Source organism: Pongo pygmaeus, chromosome 12, assembly GCF_028885625.2.
Source record: "Pongo pygmaeus isolate AG05252 chromosome 12, NHGRI_mPonPyg2-v2.0_pri, whole genome shotgun sequence".
NCBI classification, from domain to species: Eukaryota; Metazoa; Chordata; class Mammalia; order Primates; family Hominidae; genus Pongo; species Pongo pygmaeus.
In genome coordinates, this window is record NC_072385.2 from 31,878,060 (window position 1) to 31,901,999 (window position 23,940).

At 37.9% G+C, this 23,940-nt stretch overlaps 1 protein-coding gene across 5 annotated transcripts in view; it reads right to left on the bottom strand.

Moving 5' to 3' along the window:
- The window catches only part of LOC129028924 (mitogen-activated protein kinase kinase kinase kinase 4-like), a 178,990-nt gene that overhangs the window by 18,965 nt on the left and 136,085 nt on the right, over positions 1-23,940 (bottom strand). The window contains exon 6 of one of the 5 annotated variants that reach the window (XM_054474374.2): positions 4,044-6,342. The exons of 3 other annotated variants lie outside the window; for them this stretch is intronic. In XM_054474374.2, coding sequence (XP_054330349.1) covers positions 6,085-6,342 — 258 coding nt within the window. In that variant the 3' untranslated portion in view covers positions 4,044-6,084. One more of the 5 variants, XM_054474375.2, reaches the window with a different exon arrangement.

Below are 23,940 nucleotides of genomic sequence, written 5' to 3' on the forward strand. Positions count from 1 at the left end.
ATATACACACACACATATATATACACACACATACACATATATATAATCAGCTGATTGCTGAAAAATAGATTAAACAAACTGTAAAGTGTTAGTGCCAGAAAAGCCTGGCCCTAAAGAAGAAGAGCACACTGACAGGCACCAGCAGACGCTGGCAGCCATTAATGGTGGAATGACATGGAAATCAGCTGAGAGCTCTTGGAGGTGAGCCCTGCTGCTGAGACGTTTTACTGCAGGGGAACACCACCTTCCCACCCCATCCCCCTCCTGGCACACCATTTATCTGCTGAAAGCTGCTTTCACCAATCAATAAATCTTGCACTCATTCTCCAAGCCCACATATGATCCGAGTTTTCTGGCACACTAAGGCAACAACCCTAGGATACAGAAAGCACTCTGTCCTTGCAAAAAGGCAGAGGGTCTAATTGAGCTGGTTAACACAAGCCATTTGTGGACAGCTAAGCTAAAAGAGCACACTGTAACACAAGCCCACTGGTGCTTTTCTTTTATAATACTATAAAATCTAAAACTTAAAGAAATGTCACTTTTATTTACTACTATACTCCAGGAAATAATAACACTTAATCAGTTAATATAATGTCTAGGACATAATGGATATGTAACAAATATTTCAATAATTAAACTTAAAAATGCATAAGAGAGATTTGAAAGCTTTGATGTTAAAGATAGGAGCATTAATTTAATGGTTTGCATTTTTTAGGATTTTAGGTTGATGTGAAAACAAATTAAATTCTAGAAGCTTTTTTTTTATTATTATTATTATACTTTAAGTTTTAGGGTACATATGCACAATGTGCGGGTTAGTTACATATGTATACATGTGCCATGCTGGTGTGCTGCACCCATTAACTCGTCATTTAGCATTAGGTATATCTCCTAATGCTATACCTCCCCCCTCCCGCACCCTAAACCTCATGCATTTTCCATTTTTTTAGAAAGTTTCCTATGTTTGTTGGGATGCAGGGATTATAGTGAGTGTATTAGCACAGAAGCCTAATGTGTGGGTGTGTGATAAAGTCATGGTGGTTATTCATTATTTATTTTCTTTTATATATATATAAATACATATATAAATATATATAAATATATGTAAATACATATATAAATATACATAAATATATATAAATACATATTAATATATATAAATATGTAAAATATATCAATATATAACAATATATAAATGTACAGAAAATATATATAAATATATGTATGAATATATAAAAAAAGTATAAATATATACATAAATATATATAAATATATAAATATACATAAATACATAAATATATAAATATACATAAATATACAAATATATATAATGTACAAAATATCTACATAAATATATAGATATATAATATATAAATATATATGAATATATAAACATGAATATATAAAAATATATATAACATGTATGTAAATATATATAAATATATATAAGTATATAAAAAAATATATAAATATATATGAAAATATATAAAAATATATAAATATATGTAAATATATAAATATGTAAATATATATAAATATATGTGAATATATATAAATATATAGATATATAAGTATATAAATATATAGACGTATATAAATATATAAATATATAGAAAAATATATATCTAAATATATAAATATATATCTAAAAATATAAAAATATAAAAATATAGAAAAATATATATAAATATATAAATATAAAGGTACATAAATATAAATATATATAAATATAAAGGTACATAAATATACATATATAAATATAAAGGTACATAAATATACATATATAAATATATAAATATACAAATATATAAATACATAAATATATATGTAAATATATGAATATATAAATACATACAAAAATATATATAAATATACATACATATGTACATATATACATATAAATGTATATGAATATATATAAATATATAAATGTATATAAATATATAAATATGTAAATGTATATAAATATATATAAAAATATATATAATATATAAATATATATAAAAATATATATAAATATATACATATACACATATATAAATATATCAATATATACATATACATATAAATATATCAAGATATACATATATACATATAAATATATAAATATTTAAAAATATACATATATAAATACATATAAATATATACATATACATATATACATATAAATATATAGATATATACATATATAAATATATACAAATATATACATATAAATATATAAATATGACGATATACATATATAAGTATATATAAATATATGCATATATAAATATATGCAAATATAAATATATACATATATAAATATATGCAAATATATACAAATATAAATATATAAATATATACATATACATATAGAAATATATACATAAATATATAAATATATACTATATATAAATATATAGAAATATATACTATATATAAATATATAGAAATATATACTATATATATAAATGTATATACTATATATAAATATATAAATATAAATATATAAGTATATATAAACATGCATAAATATATAAATATACAAAAATATATGTATAAATATATATAAAAATGTATAAATATATAAATATGAATAAATAAATATATATATATAAATATACATAAAAATGTATATATATTTGGATAGAAAGATAGACCGAATTTTTAAAATGGAGATAGGGTCTCACTATGTTCCCCAAGCTGAACTCATACTCCTGGGCTCAAGGGATGCTCCTCCCTCAGCCTATGGAGTAGTCAGGAATATAGGAGCTGGCCACCATGCCTGGCAGTTTGTTTCATTTTAATTTAATTTAAGGTCATCCCCCAGGCCATAAGAGATGGGAGGATAGAAGAACAAAATGTAGACATATACTCCCTACTTTCTATTCTCATTTCACCATCATACAATATCCCCTTGGTTTTTGTTTTAATAATTGTTCTGCCACAGTTAATTACACATTTACTAGTGTGTTTCCACTATCAAACATACTTCTTCAGTATACTGTGGAAATTAACAAATGCTTGTTAACAGAAAAAAAACAAAACTTAAAGCTTGGTCAACATCACTGTCTTCCATACCTGGGAATGAGTGTTGCTGTGGGGCCTTGAACAAGTCTCCTCAAGGTAGGGGGCTAAACTTGACTTTTGAGGTAGGGCTTAGACACCAAACCAAATTGAGGATTAGCTAAAACAGGGAGCAGGCAGAAGCAGCTTTCCAAAATACACGCCCACCAGTGTGCCATAGCAGGTTACCATTGCCATGCCAACACCCAGGAGTTTTCACCCATTCCATGGCAATGACTTGACAACCCAAATTACCCTTTCTCTAGAAATTTCTGCATAAACCCCTTAGTCACCCTTCATCACCGCATTTCAACTGTTTACACACAAACACAATTTAAAGTTTTTTATGGCTTGGCATGGCGGCTCATGCCTGTGATCCCAGCACTTTGGAAGGTAGTGGCAGGAAGATTGCTTGAGGTTTGAGACCAGTCTAGGCAATATAGCAACACCCCATCGCTACAAAATATATATGTATATATAAGCCATGCGTGGTGGCTCACACCTGTAATCTTAGCTACTCACAAGGCTGAGGTGGGAGGACCCCTTCAGTCCAGGAGTTTAAGGCTAAAATAAGCTATGATTGCACCACAGCACTCCAGCCTGGGTGACAAAATGAGACCTCGTCTCAAAAAAAAAAAAAAAAAAAAAAAAAAAAGTTGTACGTGAATATATGTTTACAAAAATGCCTGCTTTGTTCCAGACATGGATTGTTGTGCTCTGGATATATGAAGTTCTTAATATTCTCCTTACATAAGAATAAAAGAATTAATATAAACAAATATTTTTCTGTAATAGAATTAGGAAATTTCCCCCAAAGCATGGATAGCATAATATGATAGAAAATATTAAAGGATAATGTCAAAAAACGTAAGAAGATTAGTGTCAAGATTCACATGCTAATGAACTTTCATTATTTATATAATTGAAACAATTGTATCTTATTTTTCTTCTATAAGGTTGATTTGAAATTTTCAGAGGATGGCCAACATGTACCAGTAAAATAGGAAGATTCTTAGTGATAAGAAAATATAAAAAAGGACTTACAATGATGGAGACTGTCAAGAATTAAATTGACTTATATATTAAGCTACTCACTAAGAATAAAATGATTTCCATCTCATTTACTGTAGAAATATACAAAACACACATTATAAAGAGGAATACAGATGATAGAGAGTGCAAATTTTTATAATAAATTGAGAAACCTATGTTAAAACAAAAAAAGGAAAGAAAATATCTTGGATTATAAACAAGAGCTCAATTGTGACTAATATGTAAAGAATTTGTATCATCTATAATTTATTCAGTCTCATAAAACTGAGGGTACATTTCTCTCAGATACTCGGTATCAGCGAAAACCTCTCATGGGATCAGTTAGGGCACAGGCTAGTTTACTCTAATAAAGATCCCAATTTTAAGTAAATGGGGGCTATTTTTTTTCATCTACTTATCTAAATAGAGGAGGTAATCAAAAAAACGACTATTACTTTCAACAACTGGATTTCATCTCTATTTGCAAGAAAGTGAAATTTGTTGCCATCTGCTGTTCAGCAAGAAAACTGAAAAAACATCCTGAGCAAGAGGACCTGAATGTAAGGAGATGACGTGGTGCTTTCTACAATACTTCTGTTCCCATCCTCTTCCTTCAAGCTTAGGCATGCAGCACACTGAGCTGCCAGATGTATCTGGAAATGCTGAGTACACATTAAATATTTATTTTTATTTCCTTTATTTTATTTTATTTATTTTCTATTTTTATTTTTATTTTTTGCCAGAGATAAGGTCTTGCTATGTTGCCCAGGGTGGTCTCGAAGTCATGAACTCTAATAACCCTCCTACCTCAATCACCCAAAGCTTGGGATTAGAGGCATGTGCCACTGTGTCTGGCCTTTTCTTTTTCTTTTTTTTTTTCTTTAATTTAGAAGAAAAAAAAATTCAATGACAGACAGAGCAGAATAAATACCCAGAGCTTGTGTTCAATGAAAATCAGGTGATCCTTTACTAAAGAGTTGCTTTTAGTTCGAACCGGGAATGAGTATTCAGGAATAAGTACACTCTGCTTTTCACCACTGTCGAGGTGTCCAGTGTTTCCCCATTCAGCAACTGGCTAACTAAGGATCATATGGCAAGAAGGATCTTATGTGTCTTTTAATCTCTTAAATTGATGGCTAAATCAAGGTGATTATCCAAATTATGAAAATACTTATCAGCAATGCTTCCTTATTCTTTCTGTCTGTACTACCTAGACTGCTTAGTTAACTTTCTCTTCTCCTCCCACACATTTTTTGTAGCACTTTACTAAGTAACAGGAAAACTCTATCACCTTCTGAAATTTGTGTCTCTCCAAGTGATCTCACATTGTGGAATTTTACCTTCTGGGCTTTCAACTCAATTTTCCTTTCTGTTTCCACCTAAAGTTCCTGAGCATTCTCTATCGACACTAAAATTTCCATAAGCAACAGCCATTACACTCTCAATATTACCTTGTTACCAATTTTGTTTGTCATTGATTCAAAGAAAATTTTATAGCTAATCTTATTTAGCTTAGATTTACTTGTACATACAGGTGGTATTAGCCACCAAGGACATTTAAGATATAGGTTGGTAAATTTTCTCAGCCATTAAACCAAAAATTTATTACATTCTTCTGTTTTGATAACTTCTATTATAATTATTATCACCTGGGACGTTCCTAAATTGAGAAATAAAATTAAGGTAAGACACTGGGAACCTTGCCAGTTATATCAGAAACCTAAGATTCCTTCTCACCTCCTGAAGAGGTTATTGATCCATTTGCCTTGTCGCATTTTGGGGGGCAGAAGTAAAATTCTTCATAGAAATAAAATTAAAAACTGCTGTGGAAACATAGCATGTGTGTAGTTCAAACCAGAGAAGTGATATGAAATTTTAAGGAAGAGTATACAAAATGGGAAGAGATCATAGTCTATGATGAAATTCTGGGAAAGCCATAGCATAAAGGTCACATCAAGGAATATGAGCCCAGGAAGGAACTAAGATGTGTTAACCATGTAGTTAAAAAAAGAAAATTACATGTTGGGAGGCTGAGGCGGGCAGATAACTTGAGGTCAGGAGTTCGAGACAAGCCTGGCTAACATGGTGAAACCCTGTCTCTACCAAAATTATGAAAATTAGCCAGACATGGTGGTGGGCATCTGTAATCCCAGCTACTTGAGACACAGAGGCTGGAGACTTGCTTGAACCCAGAAGGTGCAGGCTGCAGTGAGCTGAGATTATGCCACTGCACTTCACCCTGGGTGCCAGAGTAAGACTCTGTCTCAAAAGAAAAGAAAGGAAAATTATTTGTGGCAAAATCAAGCAAATGCATAATAGTAGCATACATAGAGTTCTTGTCTTGTGTTCTCCATTTAGCCAGCATAATTTAATTTATCATTTCAACTAACTATAGTTGATGATGCTGCAGACTCAGAGAGGAATGTCTACCCAGGTGTCCTCCTGTGAGCTTTCCTTTGACTCATTGTTAGTAACCAAAAATTCAAGATTATATAAAATAAAGTTACTGTTATTAGACAATAAAAATTCTACTGCCTTCAAATCAGAAAATGTTATTTCTGTTCTCAGTTCAACTCCTGATCATGTGTGTGTTATGTGTGTGTGTGTGTGTGATTTTGGCCAGATTTTCTCATATCTCTTTGGGTTTTCTCATTGTATATTTGAAGATATGAAAAGACAATATTTTTGCAAATTTAGCTAAATGATCAAATTGGCTTCTAACTGTGATTCAAAAATCAGGAAATATCTCATCCAAAAATAGAGAGTTTCTATGCTGGGTATGGGACAAGAGCCAGTTTTTGTAAGGTTTCTTGAACAGGAGCAAAGAAACAAAATAATACAACAAATGAAATGGTTAACATCAGGTTACTCTTCTTCCATAGATGAAAGAATAGAGGACTTCCTTATCATGCTGGCTAAAACTGGCCTGTTTTGGCGTTTGGCTATTATGCATCCGTCCTGATTTTTTACTAAGTCAGGTAAACAATGTAGTTAAAAATTCAGGGATGCAGAACTTTAGCATGAATAGCTGCATTTTGATTTGGTCTGTTGGGGCATAGTCCAAATAAATGGCATTTTTTAAAATTTGAATTAACAGAATGTTTTTACATTTATCTCACATTTCTATAGTATTTTAGGATTTAATTTTCTATCCTTGATATTCATCTGAGGTTTCCTTAAAATGTCTGAGGACAGTCACCTAATACATACTGGAATTTTATACTTCTAACCTTTCTAACTTTTAGGAACACACATGACCTTATTTTATAGGGGGAGCTTAAATTCATTATTTTATTACTTTTGAATTTCAGAAAGAAAATATCTTTCTTTCTGAATTTTCTGGGAGATAGGCAGAAAATCTAGAGACAACTGAGAGAAGAGGGCAATATGATCACAATGTGGAAAAGAGATCAGTGGCAATTTTTTTCTTTTAATCCAATCTTGGAACCAGATCATTTATTCACTCACGCATCCTTTAATCCCAGCCACTTGGAATTCCCTTGTGAGTCTCTTCCCTCACCTGTAGTTTATTTCCAAACATATTTGGGAAACATGCACAGAGAACACTACGTTACCCTAATCCTATTAATAAAACAATCACTTTAATAGGAAGGAAGAAGCCTGTAAGAATCAAAAAGGACGATCAAGACAAATTTCTGTGATTTTTTTTGTAGCATCGTGCATGGAGGATCCACATGGTTTCCACAGAGCTGGAGTCATTCAGGTAAGCTTCCTATATCGAGAGTGGTCCAGAAGAATTCTACCAAAGATTTAAGAAGTGTTTTTCTGCAACTCACATCTTCATAAGTGTAAAGGATAAAGATTCTCAGAATACAGTTCATGGATATCTGATTCTTAACAGGTAAGACAGATACTGTCCAAGAGCATTTCCAACAGGATAATATTGAGTAGTGTATCCTTACATGCACCTGGAAAGCCAGGAATTAGAGAAAAGTATGAAGATGAGAAAGCAGTGTCATCTGCTATTTTTGCAGTGATGGTACAAGCTCCAGCTTACCAAACTATCAGTGGGCAGCATACTGCCATTACTCAGTGAGGAGCTTCAGAACTAACTAGTAATGATACTCTTGGTGCACAGGGACTGCAGAAAAGATAACGGACTAGAGGAGCTACTCTATTGCTGGTGACGTACACAGTGCACTATCTAGAGACCACTGATGGGCAGAGAATGCTAGCAGCCAGTAACCACGTTGTGGTACTAGCTGTCACGGAAAATGTGCCATCATCCCAGATTGGCATCCTCTATCAGCATTGTTCCTGAAGCTGGTAGGGCATCTTTCCCAGGTCCAACTGCTCAGCTTTTCAAAAGGCAGTGGAGAAGAGAGAGAGGCTGGCCCGAAAAGAAACAATGAAGCATCTTGAGAATATTGTAGAAAGTATAAGGAAAATGGGAACAATTTAGAAAAGAAACTGCAGAACTTGGAAAAGTAAACAACTCTTTCATTAAGGACATAAATTCACTTAAGAGGTTTGTTATTGGAAAAAATAAAATAGATTATGTTTCAATTTATTTGTTGTGTTTATTTGCATGGCAAGTTTCCTGACATTAGCTTTATTGAAAGAGCTGTTTGTTCTGAAGAAAAGCAGCAGGAGTATCTCAGATTAGTACTGAAAAGCAAGGATACCATAAGGAAGAGTTTAGATTATGACAGGAGCTTCGCTTGAATGCTGAGTTATAAAATCTGGTCAGGCAGTGGTGTGCAAGATGTTCCATAGGCAGAAAGAGGCAACAGCTAAGAGATTAAAATAATTTCCGTCAAAAGGAGCCTTGATTGTTAGTATAGGATACAAGTAACAGACAGAGAGATGGAAGTAAAAACAATGTAAAGAACATCTCCAGCCAAATATTTCAGATATTACCATCTTATCCCTCAAAAGTACTTATCTAGGCCAGGCGCTGTGGCTCACGCCTGTGATCCCAACACATTGAAAGGCTGAGAGTGGGGGATCACCTGAGGTCATCAGTTCAAGACCAGCCTGGCCAACTGGTGAAACCCTGTCTCTACTAGAAATAAAAATAAAAAATTAGCCGGGCGTGTTGGTGGGCGCCTGTAATCTCAGCTAATTGGGAGGCTAAGGCAGGAGAATTGCTTGAACCCAGGTGGCAGAGGTTGCAGTGAGCCAAGATCGTGCCAGGGCACTCTAGCCGGGGGAACAGGGCAAGAGTCCATCTCAAAAACAAACAAACAAATGAAAAACCGACTTGTCTAATGCAGTCCCATCTTCTCCAACCCAGAGTGTGTGAGGCGTGGATTCCTTATTTGGTCCTAAGCATTTGGCTGCATAGCTGAGACAGCTCTTCCTCTCAGTTGTGCTCTATGTCGTTGTTTCTCTGCTGTGATATCAATTGTGGGTGTCAGTTTGAGTGCAGACTTTCATGCTTGACATGGGTGGCACTTTGTGGTATGTGTGATGGCAGATCCTCATCAGGACACAGATTCAGAGTTAGTTTCTCAGAAAATGAAGATCTCAGAGGGAAGAGCTGTGACTAAACTAGCCCCGTAAAATTTGAGAATCAGTCAATTACTCTGCAGAAAAAGAAACACGCCTAAAATTTCACATGGAATTGTCTTCATTGACAAGTTTCTTGCCATATTTTAGTTTAGAAACTGTACATATGAGTAGGTGACTCTGAAGTAATGGCAACAGTAACAAGAAGTTGATAGTATTCCTAAATATAGAAAACAGCATTTTGCCTTTGTGGAAATAGAAGAGAGGACATTTGCACAGAGGCGCGCCAAGCACCATCTGATGAGGGATGGGCACCAAGATTGGAAATGGTTACAAGGAAATATATAAATAGCAATAGATAATAACCACTTTTAATTTATTTACCAATCCCCCAATTTAGTGAGGTGTACTTTGTATGTAAGATCTAGTTTTGTGATTCTTATTGTTGAAATCAAAGAAGGTAAATAGTTTTGTATCTGAATTGATGAAAACTCGAGCAGTTGCAGCTAACTTGAGTTTGGTAAAAAATATCCAGAACCTGAACTGATTCTGTTAAAGCAGGAGGTCATATTTGAGAGGTCACTATAGACTCTGTATACAATCTGGACGGATGTTTTGGGGCCAAATTTTGTATTTCTCAAAAAGCACAGTGGCCTCAATTAACATCAGAGGATCTGAACATATCTGCTCTGCTTTTTGTCCTGTGTGAGATGTTGTGAAGTGGAACAAGGAAGAAAGAAAGAGCACAGCCATGAGCTACCATGGTAAGTAGCGGCCCTGAAACCAGAGCTCTCCAGCACAGGGCTGGTCCTTAACAATGAAATACGAGCTAATACTGGGTGTCTAATTTGCAAGAAGACGACCAACATACAAAGAAAGAGCCTTTTTACTAAGCATTAGGGGTTATGACAGAAATAACATTTTTTCTAGAAATGATGAGACAGAAGCTCACCACCAAAATTACTCATGCAGGGAATATTGCCATAATAACCAACGAATGCATGTTTTACATGTTGGGAACAGTTATCTTAGGACTTCTTAATTTTCTTAGGACTAGCACCAGAAAAAAGCAAAAACATCTGGAAAAGGCTGAATAAAAATTCCTTTCAAGGCCAGACATAGTGCCTTATGCCTTTAATCCCAGCACTTTGGGAGGCTGAGGTAGGAGGAAGGCTTGAATTCAGGAGTGCAAGATGGGCCTGGACAACACTGAGATACTCCATTTCTATAAAAATATTTTTTTAAAAAATTAGCCAGGCATGGTGGCACACATCTTTGGTTCCAGCTACTTAGGAGGCTGAGGCGGGAGGATCACTTGAGCCCAGGAGTTTGATGCTGCAGTGAACCATGATTGTTCCACTGCATTCCATTCTGGGCAACAGAGCTAGAGCTTTTCTCAACACCAACTAACAAACAAAAAAAGTATTTTATTTCACTACAATATTTTATTTGTATATATTTACATGTGCACATATATGTGTGTGTGTTGATATATTTTAGAGTAGAAGACAAACTTTAAGTCACTAGATGGATGACAGTTTGAGCTTACATCCCCAAACTGTAGCATGTGTTAGAATTATCCCCAGGGCTTGCTTTATAGATATTTCTAAACCCCATCATATAAAGCTTATTGTAACTACAGACATCTAAATAATTATTTATGTTAGCTCTATAAGAGATGCATATCTGAGAGTATATTCTTATAGAAGCAAAGATTTCAATAGAAGCTTATTCTCATTAACAAATGGCCATAAAATGTTTTTTTAAAAGATGATAATTTTAAAAACAATATCAGCAAGCTTTTACCATTAAAATCTCCAAGGGATTTAGTCCTTTTGATATTTTCCTTTACACGTTTTTGTCTATATCCACCTTTGTCTATATTTTTAAAAATTTTTTCTAAAATAAGTCGTATTTATTTCTTGTATTTTAAAGCTCAAAATGTATTTAAACATTTTATTAACTTAGGCTCTTTTAAATAATATCTTGTTATTTGATATGTTCAGTTAATTACTAGTTGGTAACTTTAGATATAAAGTTTTAAATGGCAGAAGTCTATTTTATAAATGATGAAGCCTGAGGTTGTCAAACCCTAATTTGATCAATGCACAATTTATACATGTATCAAAATATTATATTGTATGTCATACATATGTGCAATTTTTATATATTGATTAAAAATAAAAATTTAAAAATTATTCAAATAAGTTGTCATTTAAATAAAGGTTTTTTTGATTAGCTTGAATTTAGTAAAAATGCTTTAAATAAAATCACCTGAATATTTTTTATGCACAGTACCTACTTCATTTCCCTGAGTTTAAAATTAAATCAGCCATAGGTGCCAGACATTGAGGCTCTACTTGTCCTTTTCCAAAACCATCCATCATCATCATTAGCATTTTGATCTTCAAATCTAAAGACCGGTAGAAATTGATCAGTACTGAAGGGATTTACATGTTGATGAGCCAGGTGAGATGGTAGCAGATCCTAGATTTCAGTGAAGAAAGGGCAGAAATTATCAAAGAATGAAATGGTGTATTCAAATCTCATATAAAAATACTATCAGATGTGGGAGCAGAAATGAAAGTAGACTTGGGGCCCCAGAATATCAAACATGAATTTGCCACGTGGGTGTTGTTTAATAATCAATGACAAAAGCCAGGCATGGTGGCTCACACCTGTGATTCCAGCACTTTGGGAGGCCGAGGTGGGCGGATCACCGGAGGTCAGGAGTCTGAGACCAGCCTGGCCAACATGGTGAAACCCTGTCTCTACTAAAAATACAAAATCAGCCGGGCCTGGTGGCACATGCCTGTAATCTGAACAACTCGGGAGGCTGAGACAGGAGAATCCCTTGAACCTGGGAGGCAGAGGTTGCGGTGAGCCGAGATCATGCCATTGCACTCCAGCCTGGATGACAGAGGGTGACTCCGTCTCAAAATAAATAAATAAATAAATAAATGACAAGATAAACCAGCACTAACCACAACTAGAGGGTGTTTGTAGAGGGTTATTTACAGAGATTAGGAATTGAGTTGATGTAAACAATGGTGGAAAGGTAAATCCTTTCATTTGTACTCTGTACTGCAGAAACCTAATAAGGGAGGGGCTTTAAGGATCCTATAATACTTTGGCCTCCAAAAAGCAAGGATTATGACTTATAGAGGCATTTGGAATTTGCTAGACTGTGGAAATCTCAGAGAATAAGCAACCTTATTCTCAGACTGTGGAAATCTCAGAGCACCCTTATCTGAAGCATACTTATTTTCTTTCTTTCTTTCTTTTTTTTTTTTTTTTTGAGACGGAGTTTCCCTCTGTCGCCCAGACTGGAGTGCAGTGGCGCGATCTCCGCTCACTGCAAGCTCCGCCTCCCGGGTTCACGCCATTCTCTTGCCTTAGCCTCCTGAGTAGCTGGGACTACAGGAGCCCGCCACCAAGCCCGGCTAATTTTTTGTATTTTTAGTAGAGACGGGGTTTCACCGTGTTAGCCAGGATGGTCTCGATCTCCTGACCTCATGATCCGCCCGCCTCGGCCTCCCAAAGTGCTGGGATTACAGGCGTGAGCCACCTAGACATGCTTATTTTCATGGCAGAGGGGCAAGGAGACAGAGGCTACCCACACTCCACTGGCTAAAGGAAAGCACATGTCCAAGCCCATCATCAGAGAGGCACTAAAGTATAACCCTGTCTTAGGTGGAAAAGAGAGTGAATATTTGCTAGTAATAATACAATTTACCCCAGATAGTAAGAATACACTCATCCATATTAGTTATCCCAATAAACGTGATGAGTTGAATTCCCCTGTTAAAGGATAAAGACTAATGAAAGAAAAAATCTAGATGCCATCACTAGTAGTACAGTGATTAGTATAGCACTACAGGCTCTGGATTTCCATCCTGGGTCCTCCACCTATTAGGTATATGTAAAGTGAGCATATGAATAGTATCTACTACCTACTGAATAGAGTTACTGTGATTAATAAATAATAATATTAATATATTATATATAATATATAATACAAGTTTGGCCGGGCGCAGCGGCTCACGCCTGTAATCCCAACACTTTGGGAGGTCGAGGTGGGCGGATCACAAGGTCAGGAGATCGAGACCATCCTGGCTAACACAGAGAAACCCTGTCTCTACTAAAAATACAAAAAGTAGCCGAGTGTGGCGGCAGGAGCCTATAGTCCCAGCTGCTGGGGAGGCTGAGGCAGAATGGCGTGAACCCGGGAGGCAGAGTTTGCAGTGAGTCGAGATTGCGCCACTGCACTCCAGCCTGGGCGACAGAGCGAGACTCCGTCTCAGAAAAAAAAAATACATATAAAATATAAATAATAATAATAAATAATAAATTAATAAATAAGTACCTGTACTCTACTATATGGACAATAGCATACAAGGATTGCATGAAAAGTGACTGGTGAATAGTGCTTAATGTTGGCTATTACTGTTACTATAAAGAGATACCAGAAAAAAAATGACAGGTTTAAAGTGTGAAAATGCAAGAACAAATAAAGATAGAACAAGAAAATACTAATGAAAACAAACAAAGAGGTCAGGTGTGGTGGCTCCCACTTACAATCCCAACATTTTGGGAGGCCAAGGAGGGAGGATTGCTTAAAGCCAGGAGTTTTGTTTTGCTTTCAAAATTTCTTATGTTTCTGCATAAACAAAACAGCTCAGGCGACACAGCAAGACCTCTTCCACAGAAAATAGCCTGGGCAATATGGTGAGACCCTCCCTACAAAAAAATTTACAAATAAGCTGGGCATGCTAGTGCATGCCTGTAGTCCTAGCTACTCAGGAGGTTGAGGCAGGAGGATCACCTGAGCCCAGGAGTTTGAGGCTGCAATGAGCTATGATCGTACCACTGCACTCCAGCCTGGGTGACAGAGGGAGATCCTATCTCAAAAAATAAAATAAAATAAAACCATGGAATTAAACATTATGAATTAAAGATGTTCCCACTCCTACTTGAAAACCCACTAATGACACAGTAAAGGAATTTTTTAATACGCATAAGCTCATACACACAAAGAGATGCAACAACATCTTAGCAAAAGGAGAGCAGTTAGACATCTAATTGGTTAATAATTAAATGACCAGAAAAGGCTAATGCCTGTTTGAAACCCAGAAGTAGGCAGCTTTGTGCCACAAACCACCAGAAAATCTCAAGAATGGGAGACACCACTCTGAATAAAGAGGATGAAGTGACCGTGAGGCTGGAAATGGGATTATTGATTGAACGTCCATATAGGATGCAGCTGGATCTCTAACTCTGTCTCCATGGAAGACTAGAGAGAAAGAACTAGAGTGACGCTGGACTTAGGGCTTAGGCGAGGAATGAGGGCCCATACTGAACACAACAGAGTTAAGAGAAATGCTATATACTATGGAATGTGAGACCTCTAGTCCCCTTCCTCCACTAGGCTCCAAGAATACTGGTAGTCTACTCTATTAGTCTCAGGCATTGGAGACCACTCCTTCTCAGGCATGATTAGCCTAAGAAAAGGCCTTCAAATATTGATGGTTGGGGTCCCCCAACTACACTGTCCAGACAGATCTCATAGTAATTCCACTAGGAAATAAGCCACTCCCACTCAGAGAGAGCTTCCATTAAGCTTTTTTTCCCCTATATGCTTTAAGTGACTCACTTCTAACTGTGAATAAAATTATCATCTAAGGATTGACAGTTAGTTAAGGAAACTTTCCACATAAAAGCAAAAATCGGCCAGGCCCAGTGGCTTACACCTGTAGTCCCAGCACTTTAGGAGGCCCTGGCAGGAGGATCACTTGAACCCAGGAGTTCAAGACCAGGCTGGGCAACATGGCAAGACCCCATCTCTACAAAAAATAGCCAGGATGGTGGCACACACCTGTAGTCCTACCTACATGGGAGGCTGAGGTGGGAGGATCGCTTGAGCAGTGAGGCTGCAGTGAGCTATGGTCAGGCCACTGTACTCCAGCCTGGGCAACAGGGTGAGACCCCGTCTCAAAATAAATAAATACATAAACAAAAGCACAAATCAAAACAAAAAACTAACAAAAGAGAAAATAAAATTGAGGAACCAGAAATGATGCAGAAACGTAAGAAATTTTGAAAGCAAAACAAAACATTATTTTTGAAGAGGTAAAATATAGTATCTATTTTTATTTATTTGTATATTTTTTGAGATAGGGTCTCACTCTGTTGCCCAGGCTGGAGTGCAGTGTTACCACCCCAGCTCACTGCAGCCTCGACCTCTTGGGCTCAAGTGATCCTCCCACTCTGGCCTTTCAAGTAGCTGGGTATAGGAGGACGCCATCATGCCCAGCTAATTTCTTTCTTTCTTTCTTTCTTTTTTTAATCTACAACCTTATTTTGAAAAATCTTTTTTTTTTTTCTCTGTCACCCAGGCTGGAGTACAGTGGCATGATCTCAGCTCACTGCAACCTCCGCCTCCCGGGTTCAAGCGATTCTCCTGCCTCAGCCTCCCGAGTAGCTGGGATTACAGGCGCCTGCCCACCACACCTGGCTAATTTTTGTACTTTTTAGCAGAGACAGGGTTTCACCATATCAGCCAGGTTGGTCTCGAACTCCTGACTTTGTCATCCACCCGCCACAGCCTCCCAAAGTGCTGGGATTACGGGCGTGAACCACTGGGCCTGGCCATGCCCAACTAATTTCTATTTTATGTAGAGACGGGGTTTCGCCATGTTGCCTAGGCTGGTCTCAAACTCCTGAGCTCAAATGATGCGCTCGCCTCGACCTCCCAAAGTGCTGGGATTGCAGAAGTGAGCCACCACTCCCAGCCTGATAATTGCATCTATTTAAAAAGATAAGAAGACCAGCTGTCTTAGAAATTAAAAATACAATAGCACATATGAAAAATTCGATGAACTTTTTCAATGAAATTAAAAAACTGAAAAAAAAATTTTAATGAAAAAAAATTCAATGAAGAGACATTTGAGAAAATTCCATAAGACATGGACGAAAAAAAGAGCTTGGGTAAGAAAGAGGATGAAAACGGGCTAGAAGTGATAGAGGATCAGTGCATCAGTGTGGCAGGCTACTGAGGAACAGGAGTTCCAGAGAGAAAACAAAGCAGACAAAAATTATCAAGTCAACAATTTGAGAGCTCTCTCAGACATAAAAGACATGAGTTTCTAGATGGAAAATACCAACTGATGATACAGGAGTCGGGCAGGGAAGTGCTGGGAAGGGAAAGGCATGGTCCCTGGCTAGGACCCCCGGGCCTGTGCCCACAAACCTATGTTCTGTTTCTGTTTTCCTGCCCAAATGCTGCATTTCCCAACACGCCCCCACCCTGTGCCTATAAAACCCCCAAGACCCTAGCAGGCAGAGACACAAGCAGCTGGACATCCAGAGGAGCTTATCGCTGGAAGAAGACACAAGTGGCTGGACTTCAAGAGGAACACATCAGCGTAAGAGCACACCGACAGAAGCTGGCAAGTTTGGTTGCGATGGTGGGAGAAGACTCCGGGCCACTGAGTTGCCCGATTCCAGGGGAAAGCCACCTCCCCACTCCATCCCCTTCTGGCTCCCCCATCTGCTGAGAGCTACTTCCACACAATAAAACCTTGCACTCATTCTCCAAGCCCAGGTGTATGCCGATTCTTCCGGTACACCAAGGCCAGAAACCCCGGGATACAGAAAGCCCTCTGTCTTTGTGGTAAGGCAGAGTCTAATTGAGCTAACAAAAACTGACTGCCGACAGCTAAACTAAAAGAGCACCCTGTAACACGCGCCCACTGGGGCCTCAGGAGCTGTAAACATTCACCCTTAGACACTGTGGTGGGGTCGGAGCCCCACAACCTGACCGTCTGCATGCTACCTCTAGGGGCTTGAGCATCGGGGCACCCAAGAAGCAAGCCACATCCCCATCACACACCCTGCGAGGGGGACAAGGGAATTTTTCCGTTTCACTAATGCCTAGCAGAGTGGATGAAAATAAACCCCTACTAAGGCAACTCATTGTGAAATTTCAGAGCACTCAGGACAAAAGATACTGAAAGCTTCCAGGAAACAAAACAGGCCATAGACAAAGGAGTGGAGATCAGATTGGCTAACATGCCTCAAGAACATGACTTGAACCAGCAATGCTTTCAAAATCCTGAGGGAAAATGATTTCCTGGGCTGGGCAAGGTGGCTCACACTTTGTAATCCCAGCACTTTGGGAGGCCGAGGTGGGTGGATCACCTGAGTTTGAGACCAGCCTGGCCAACATGGTGAAACCTCGTCTCTACTAAAAATACAAAAAATTAGTCGGGCGTGGTGGCTGGTGCCTGTAGTCCCAGCTACTCCGGAGGCTGAGGCAGGAGAATGGCGTGAACCCGGATGGCGGAGGTTGCAGTGAGCCGAGATTGTGCCACTACACTCCAGCCCGGGCGACAGAGCAAGACTCCTTCTTAAAAAAAAAAAAAAGAAAGAAAAGAAAAAAGAAAGAAAACGATTTCCAGCCTAGAAATCTACAGATACCCCCAAACTATCAATCAAATGTAAGAGTAGAGTAAAGACATTTTTCCACAGGCTACCCTCACGTAGGCTGTTGTAAGAAGTTTGGATCCAAGCAGAGGGAAATCCATTAACTCCTGAGAAAATAGAAAGCTATCTGAAAATGATATATAATCACAGTATATGAAATAAGTTGGCTGTAAATCACATCTTCATAGACGTAATAATGAATATTGAATATTGATCTAACCAAAAATTTTAACTATTTTGGGAGGATGTGGAGAATGGAAATGGAAATGCAATGGGCTCATGTGAGAAAACAATAATGTTCAACAACAGGAAATGAAGAAAATATAAAACTGAAAATTCAAGGGATTTCAGTCGTGGGAAGATTATTTATTTATTTATTTATTTATTTATTTTTATTTTGAGACAGAGTCTCGCTCTGTCGCCCAGGCTGGAGTGCAGTGGCGCCATCTCGGCTCACTGCAACCTCTGGATCCCAGGTTCAAGTGATTCTCCTGCCTCAGCCTTCTGAAGAGCTGGGATTACAGGCACGAGCTGCCATGCTCGGCTAATTTTTTTTTTTTTTTTGTATTTTTTAGTAGAGAAGGGGTTTCACCATGTTGGCCAGGCTGGTCTCAAACTCCTGACCTCAGGTGATCCACCCACCTTGGCCTCCCAAAGTGCTGGGATTACAGGTGTGAGCCACCACGCCAGGTGGAAGATTATTATTTAGAAATGTGGAAGCAATTATCCAAAACAATGTAATAAGTGATTGTCTCTAGGTTGAGAAAATTGAGTGGGGGTTGGGTTGAGGCAAGACATTTCTTTTTTTTTTTTCCTTTTTTTGAGACAGGGTCTCACTCTGTTGCCCAGTGTAGTAGCAAGATCATAACTCACTGCAGACATGATGTCCTCCTGGGCTCAAGCTATCCTTCCATCTCAGCCTCCTGAGTAGCTGGGACTACAGGTGTGCACCACCATGCCTGGCTAATTTTTTAAAATTATTTTTTGTGAAGACAGGTTCTCCCTATGTTGCCCAGCCTGGTCTCAAACTCCTGTGCTCAAGCAATCCTCCCACTTCAGCCTCCCAAAGTGCTAAGATTACAGATATGAGCCACTATGCCTGGCCATTTTAAATCTTATATTTGATTTTTAAAACCATTTGCACACGTAAACTAAAATTTATACAGATTAAAAAATAAAGACAGTAAGAGGCCAGGCACAGTAGCTCATGCCTGTAATCTCAGCACTTTGGGAGGCTGAGGCGGGAGGATCACTTGAGGTCAGGAGTTTGCGACCAGCCTGGCCAACATAGTGAAACCCAGTTCTACTAAAAATATATATAAAAATTAGCCGGGTGTGGTGGTGCATGCCTGTAGTCCTAGCTACTCGGTAGACTAAGGTAGGAGAATCCCTTGAACCCAGGAGGCAGAGGTTGCAGTGAGCTGAGATCACACTACTGCCCTCCAGCCTGGACAACAGAGAGAGATTCTGCCTCAAATTAAATAAATAATAAAGAAAGAAAGAAAGACAAGTTTTGGCCAGGCGCGATGGCTCAGGCTGGGTACGGTGGCTCACGCCTGTAATCCCAGCCCTTTCGGAGGCCAAGGCGGGCAGATCACGAGGTCAGGAGATTGAGACCATCCTGACCAACCTGGTGAAACCCTGTCTCTACTAAAAATAGAAAAAAATTATCTGGGTGTGGTGTCGCATGCCTGTAATCCCAGGTATTTGCGAGGCTGAGGCAGGAGAATCGCTTGAATCCGGGAGGTGGAGATTGCAGTCAGCCGGGATCACGCAACTGCATTCCAGCCTGGCTACAGAGCGAGACTCCATCCCAAAAAAGTAAAAATTAAAAAAAGACACTACGTTTTGCCAAATAATGTCAGACAAAATCGAATTTCGACCAAAAGTATTAGAGTGAGAAAAGATATTTCATAACGATAAAAGACACTATATGCCTAGAAAATATATTTTCATGAGCCTTTCCCCTTGTAATAACAAAGCTTTAATATACATGCAAATATGCAAAAAAAATTGACAATCAAAATCTTAGTGGGACACTTTAACATACCTTTCTCAAAAATTGACAAATAAAACAGACAAAAAATTAATTCTGCATGCACATGGAAGATTTCAATAATATAAATAATTGGATTTTATATATAATGGATATACATACATACACACATATGCACATATATTTACACATACATATATACGTATATATTCACATGCAGTCTTTTCAGTTGACCTCAGAATACTCCTGAGCCTCTATGGAGCCTCTATGAATTGGGCTACACAGAAAATCTCGATATAGGCCAGGCGGTGTCTCACGTCTATAATCCCAGCACTTTGGGAGGCTGAGGCAAGAGAATAGCTTTAGCCCAGGAGTTGGAGACCAGCCTGAGCAACATAGTGAGACCTGTCTCTATATAAAAATATATTTTAAAAAAATTTAGTAATAAATAAAAGAAAATTTCAATATACTTCAAAAATTACAAATTTACATGTACATGGACATACATTCATTCTCTGGCTATGAGGCAATAAAATCAGAAATAATTGTAAAAGGGTAGCAAAAAAAAGAAAAAGGAAAAAGAAATCAATTCGCTTTTAACTTTTAAAAAAATGTGTACTCTTGGCAAGGCACAGTGGCTCACGCCTGTAATCCCAGCACTTTGGGAGGCCGAGGCAGGCGGATGGAGGTCAGGAGTTCGAGACCAGCCTGGCTAACATGGTGAAACCCCGTTTCTACTGAAAATACAAAAAATTAGCCGGGTGTGGTGGTGCGTGCCTGTAATCCCAGCTACTCAGGAGGCCAAGGCAAGAGATTGCTTGAACCCAGGAGGCAGAGGTTTCGGTGAGCCGAGACTGTGTCATTGCACTCCAGCTTGGGCAACAAGAGCGAAACTCCATCTCAAAAAAAAAAAAAAAAAAAAAAGGCCAGTCATGGTGGCTCACGCCTATTAACCTAGCACTTTGGAAGGCCGAGATGGATGGGTTGCCTGAGCTCAGGAGTTCGAGACCAGCCTGGGCAACATGGTGAAACCCCATCTCTATTAAAATACAAAAAAAAAGCCAGGCGTGGTGGTGGGCGCCTGTAATCCCAGCTACATGGGAGGCTGAGACATGAGAATTGCTTGAACTCGGGAGGTGGGGAGGCTGCAGTGAGCCGAGGTCATGCCATTGCACTCTAGCCTAGGCAACAAAGTGAAACTGTCTCAAAAAAAAAGTTCAATCTCTAGGATAAAATAAGAAACAACTAAAATCATTAACTTCTTAAATAAAGGAGAGTAGGAGTACCACATAACAAACCACAGGAAGCTTGAAAATAATTATTGAAAAAGAAATGTATAGTTAGTAGGAGGAATTAATTGAAAAGGAGAAAAATCCAGCATATTAAATCAATTAAACCAAAAACTGTTTCATGTGGGGGTGCCAAAGTGGGGGCAATAGACAAGCTTTAGACAAGCCTGAACAACAAAAACGGGAAGGCATATCAATAAAATTAAGAAAAAGGACAAAATTATAAATTCATACTAAAAAAATTAAGCTGCTAGATGAAATGGAAGATATTCTAAGAAGATATAAATTATCAAAACTTTTCTAAAACAAAAAGCACTTTATGTGGATTTGAAAAGTTTTTATTGTGATAAAACACATGTAACATGAAATACGCCATTTTAAGCAGTTTAAGTGTATAATTCAGTGGCGTTAATTACATTCACATTGTTGTGCAGCCCTCACCACTATCTGTTTTCAAATCTTTTCCATCACTCTAAACAGAGACTTTGTGACCTTTAGGCAGTAACTCCCTATTCCTCTCTTCTCCCAGCCCTTGGTCACCTCTAATCTACCTTCTGCCTCTATGAATATGCCTTTTCTAGATATTTCATATAAGCAGAGTCATACACTGTCTCTTTGTGAGTGGCTTATTTCAGTTAGCATGTTCTCAAGGATCGTCCATGTTGTAGCATGTGTCGGAACTTCATTTCTCTTAAAGGATGAATACTATCCTATTGTATGTACGTACCACATTTTGTTTATCCATTCATCTGTTGATAGACACTTGCATTGTTTCCACCTTTTGGCTATTGTGAATAACACTGTAATGAACACTGGGGCCAAAAGTGACATTTAAAGAGGAAAAAAAGGCCAGGTGCGGTGGCTTATGCCTGTAATCCCAGCACTTTGGGAGGCCGAGGCGGGTGGATCACCTGAGGTCAGGAGTTTGAGACCAGCCTGGCCAACATGGTGAAACCCCCGTCTCTACTGAAAATACAAAAATTAGCCAGGTGTGGTGGCGGGCGCCTATAATTCCAGCTACTCGGGAGGTGGAGACAGGAGAATTACTTGAACCTGGGAGGCGTAGGTTGCAGTGAGCCCAGATGGCGCCACTGCACCACTGCACTCCAGCCTGGGCGACAGAGCAAGACTCTGTCAAAAAAAAAAAAAAAAAAAAGAGGTAGAAAAACAGACGAAGCGAATTACTACAGGAGAAATTAAAGTTACTGAAAAATACATCCTGAAAAATCTATTTGTCTCAGACAATTACAGGAAAGTTCTCTCAGACCTTAGGACACAGAAAGGTTCCAGAGGCTAGAAAAAGATGGAAAGTTTCCCAAATTATTCTACAAGGCTAACACAGTCTTGCTGTCTAGAGAAACTTTAAAATAAATAGCCTAAAAAAAGAAAACTATAAAGGAACGTCACTTAAAAATATAGACACAGCCGGGCGCAGTGGCTCGCGCCTGTAATCCCAGCACTTTGGGAGGCCAAGGCAGGCAGATCACGAGGTCAGGAGATCGAGACCATCCTGGCTAACACGGTGAAACCCCGTCTCTGCTAAAAATACAAAAAATTAGCCGGGCTTGGTGGCAGGCGCCTGTAGTCCCAGCTACTCGGGAGGCCGAGGCAGGAGAATGCCGTGAACCCAGGAGGTGGAGCTTGCAGTGAGCCAAGTTCACGCCACTGCACTCCAGCCTGGGCAACAGAGCAAGACTCCGTCTCAAAAAAAAAAAAAAAAAAAAATATATATATATATATATAGAGAGAGAGAGAGAGAGAGAGACAAAAATCCTAAGTGGGAATTCAAATAAAATACTGGCAAATAGAATTTATCCATATATCTAAAGACTAATTCTAAAGTGATTGGCCTAATAGGGTTTATTCCAGGAATATAAAGCTACTTCAATATTAGGAGATCTCTTAATATAATTCAACACCTCCAATTTAAAAAAGAAAAAATATAATAATCTCAAATGTGAAACAGTATTTTGGTTAAATTTCAACATCACTTTCTGAACAAATTAGAAAAACAGAGACATTTTTTCAGCAAACATTATACATAATTGTGAGATGCTAGAAGTGCTCTCATTAAAAGTCAAGAAGATAGAGGGGTACTTGCTATTCCCACTCCAACCTCATGCTGGATATTCCAATAAGGTAAGCCAAGAAAAGAAGGAAAAGATAAAAAACCAAACACCGCATGTTCTCACTCATAGGTGGGAATTGAACAATGAGAACACATGGACACAGGATGGGGAACATCACATACCGGGGACTGTTGTGGGGTGGGGGGAGGGGGGAGGGATAGCATTAGGAGATATACCTAATGCTAAATGACGAGTTAATGGGTGCAGCAGACCAACATGGTACATGTATACATATGTAACAAACCTGCACATTGTGCACATGTACCCTAAAACTTAAAGTATAATAATAATAAAATTAAAAAAAAAAACCAGGGAGAAGAAAGGAGAAACTCTCATAGTTAGTATATGGTATCATAGTCTGTTTAGAAAATTCCTGAGAATTGACAGAAAAAAATAAAATAAAAGAGTATTCAGTAAGACAGCCACACACACAAAAATCTCATTTTTCTGTATACTCTCATTAAGTGATTTAAAAATCCATGGGGGG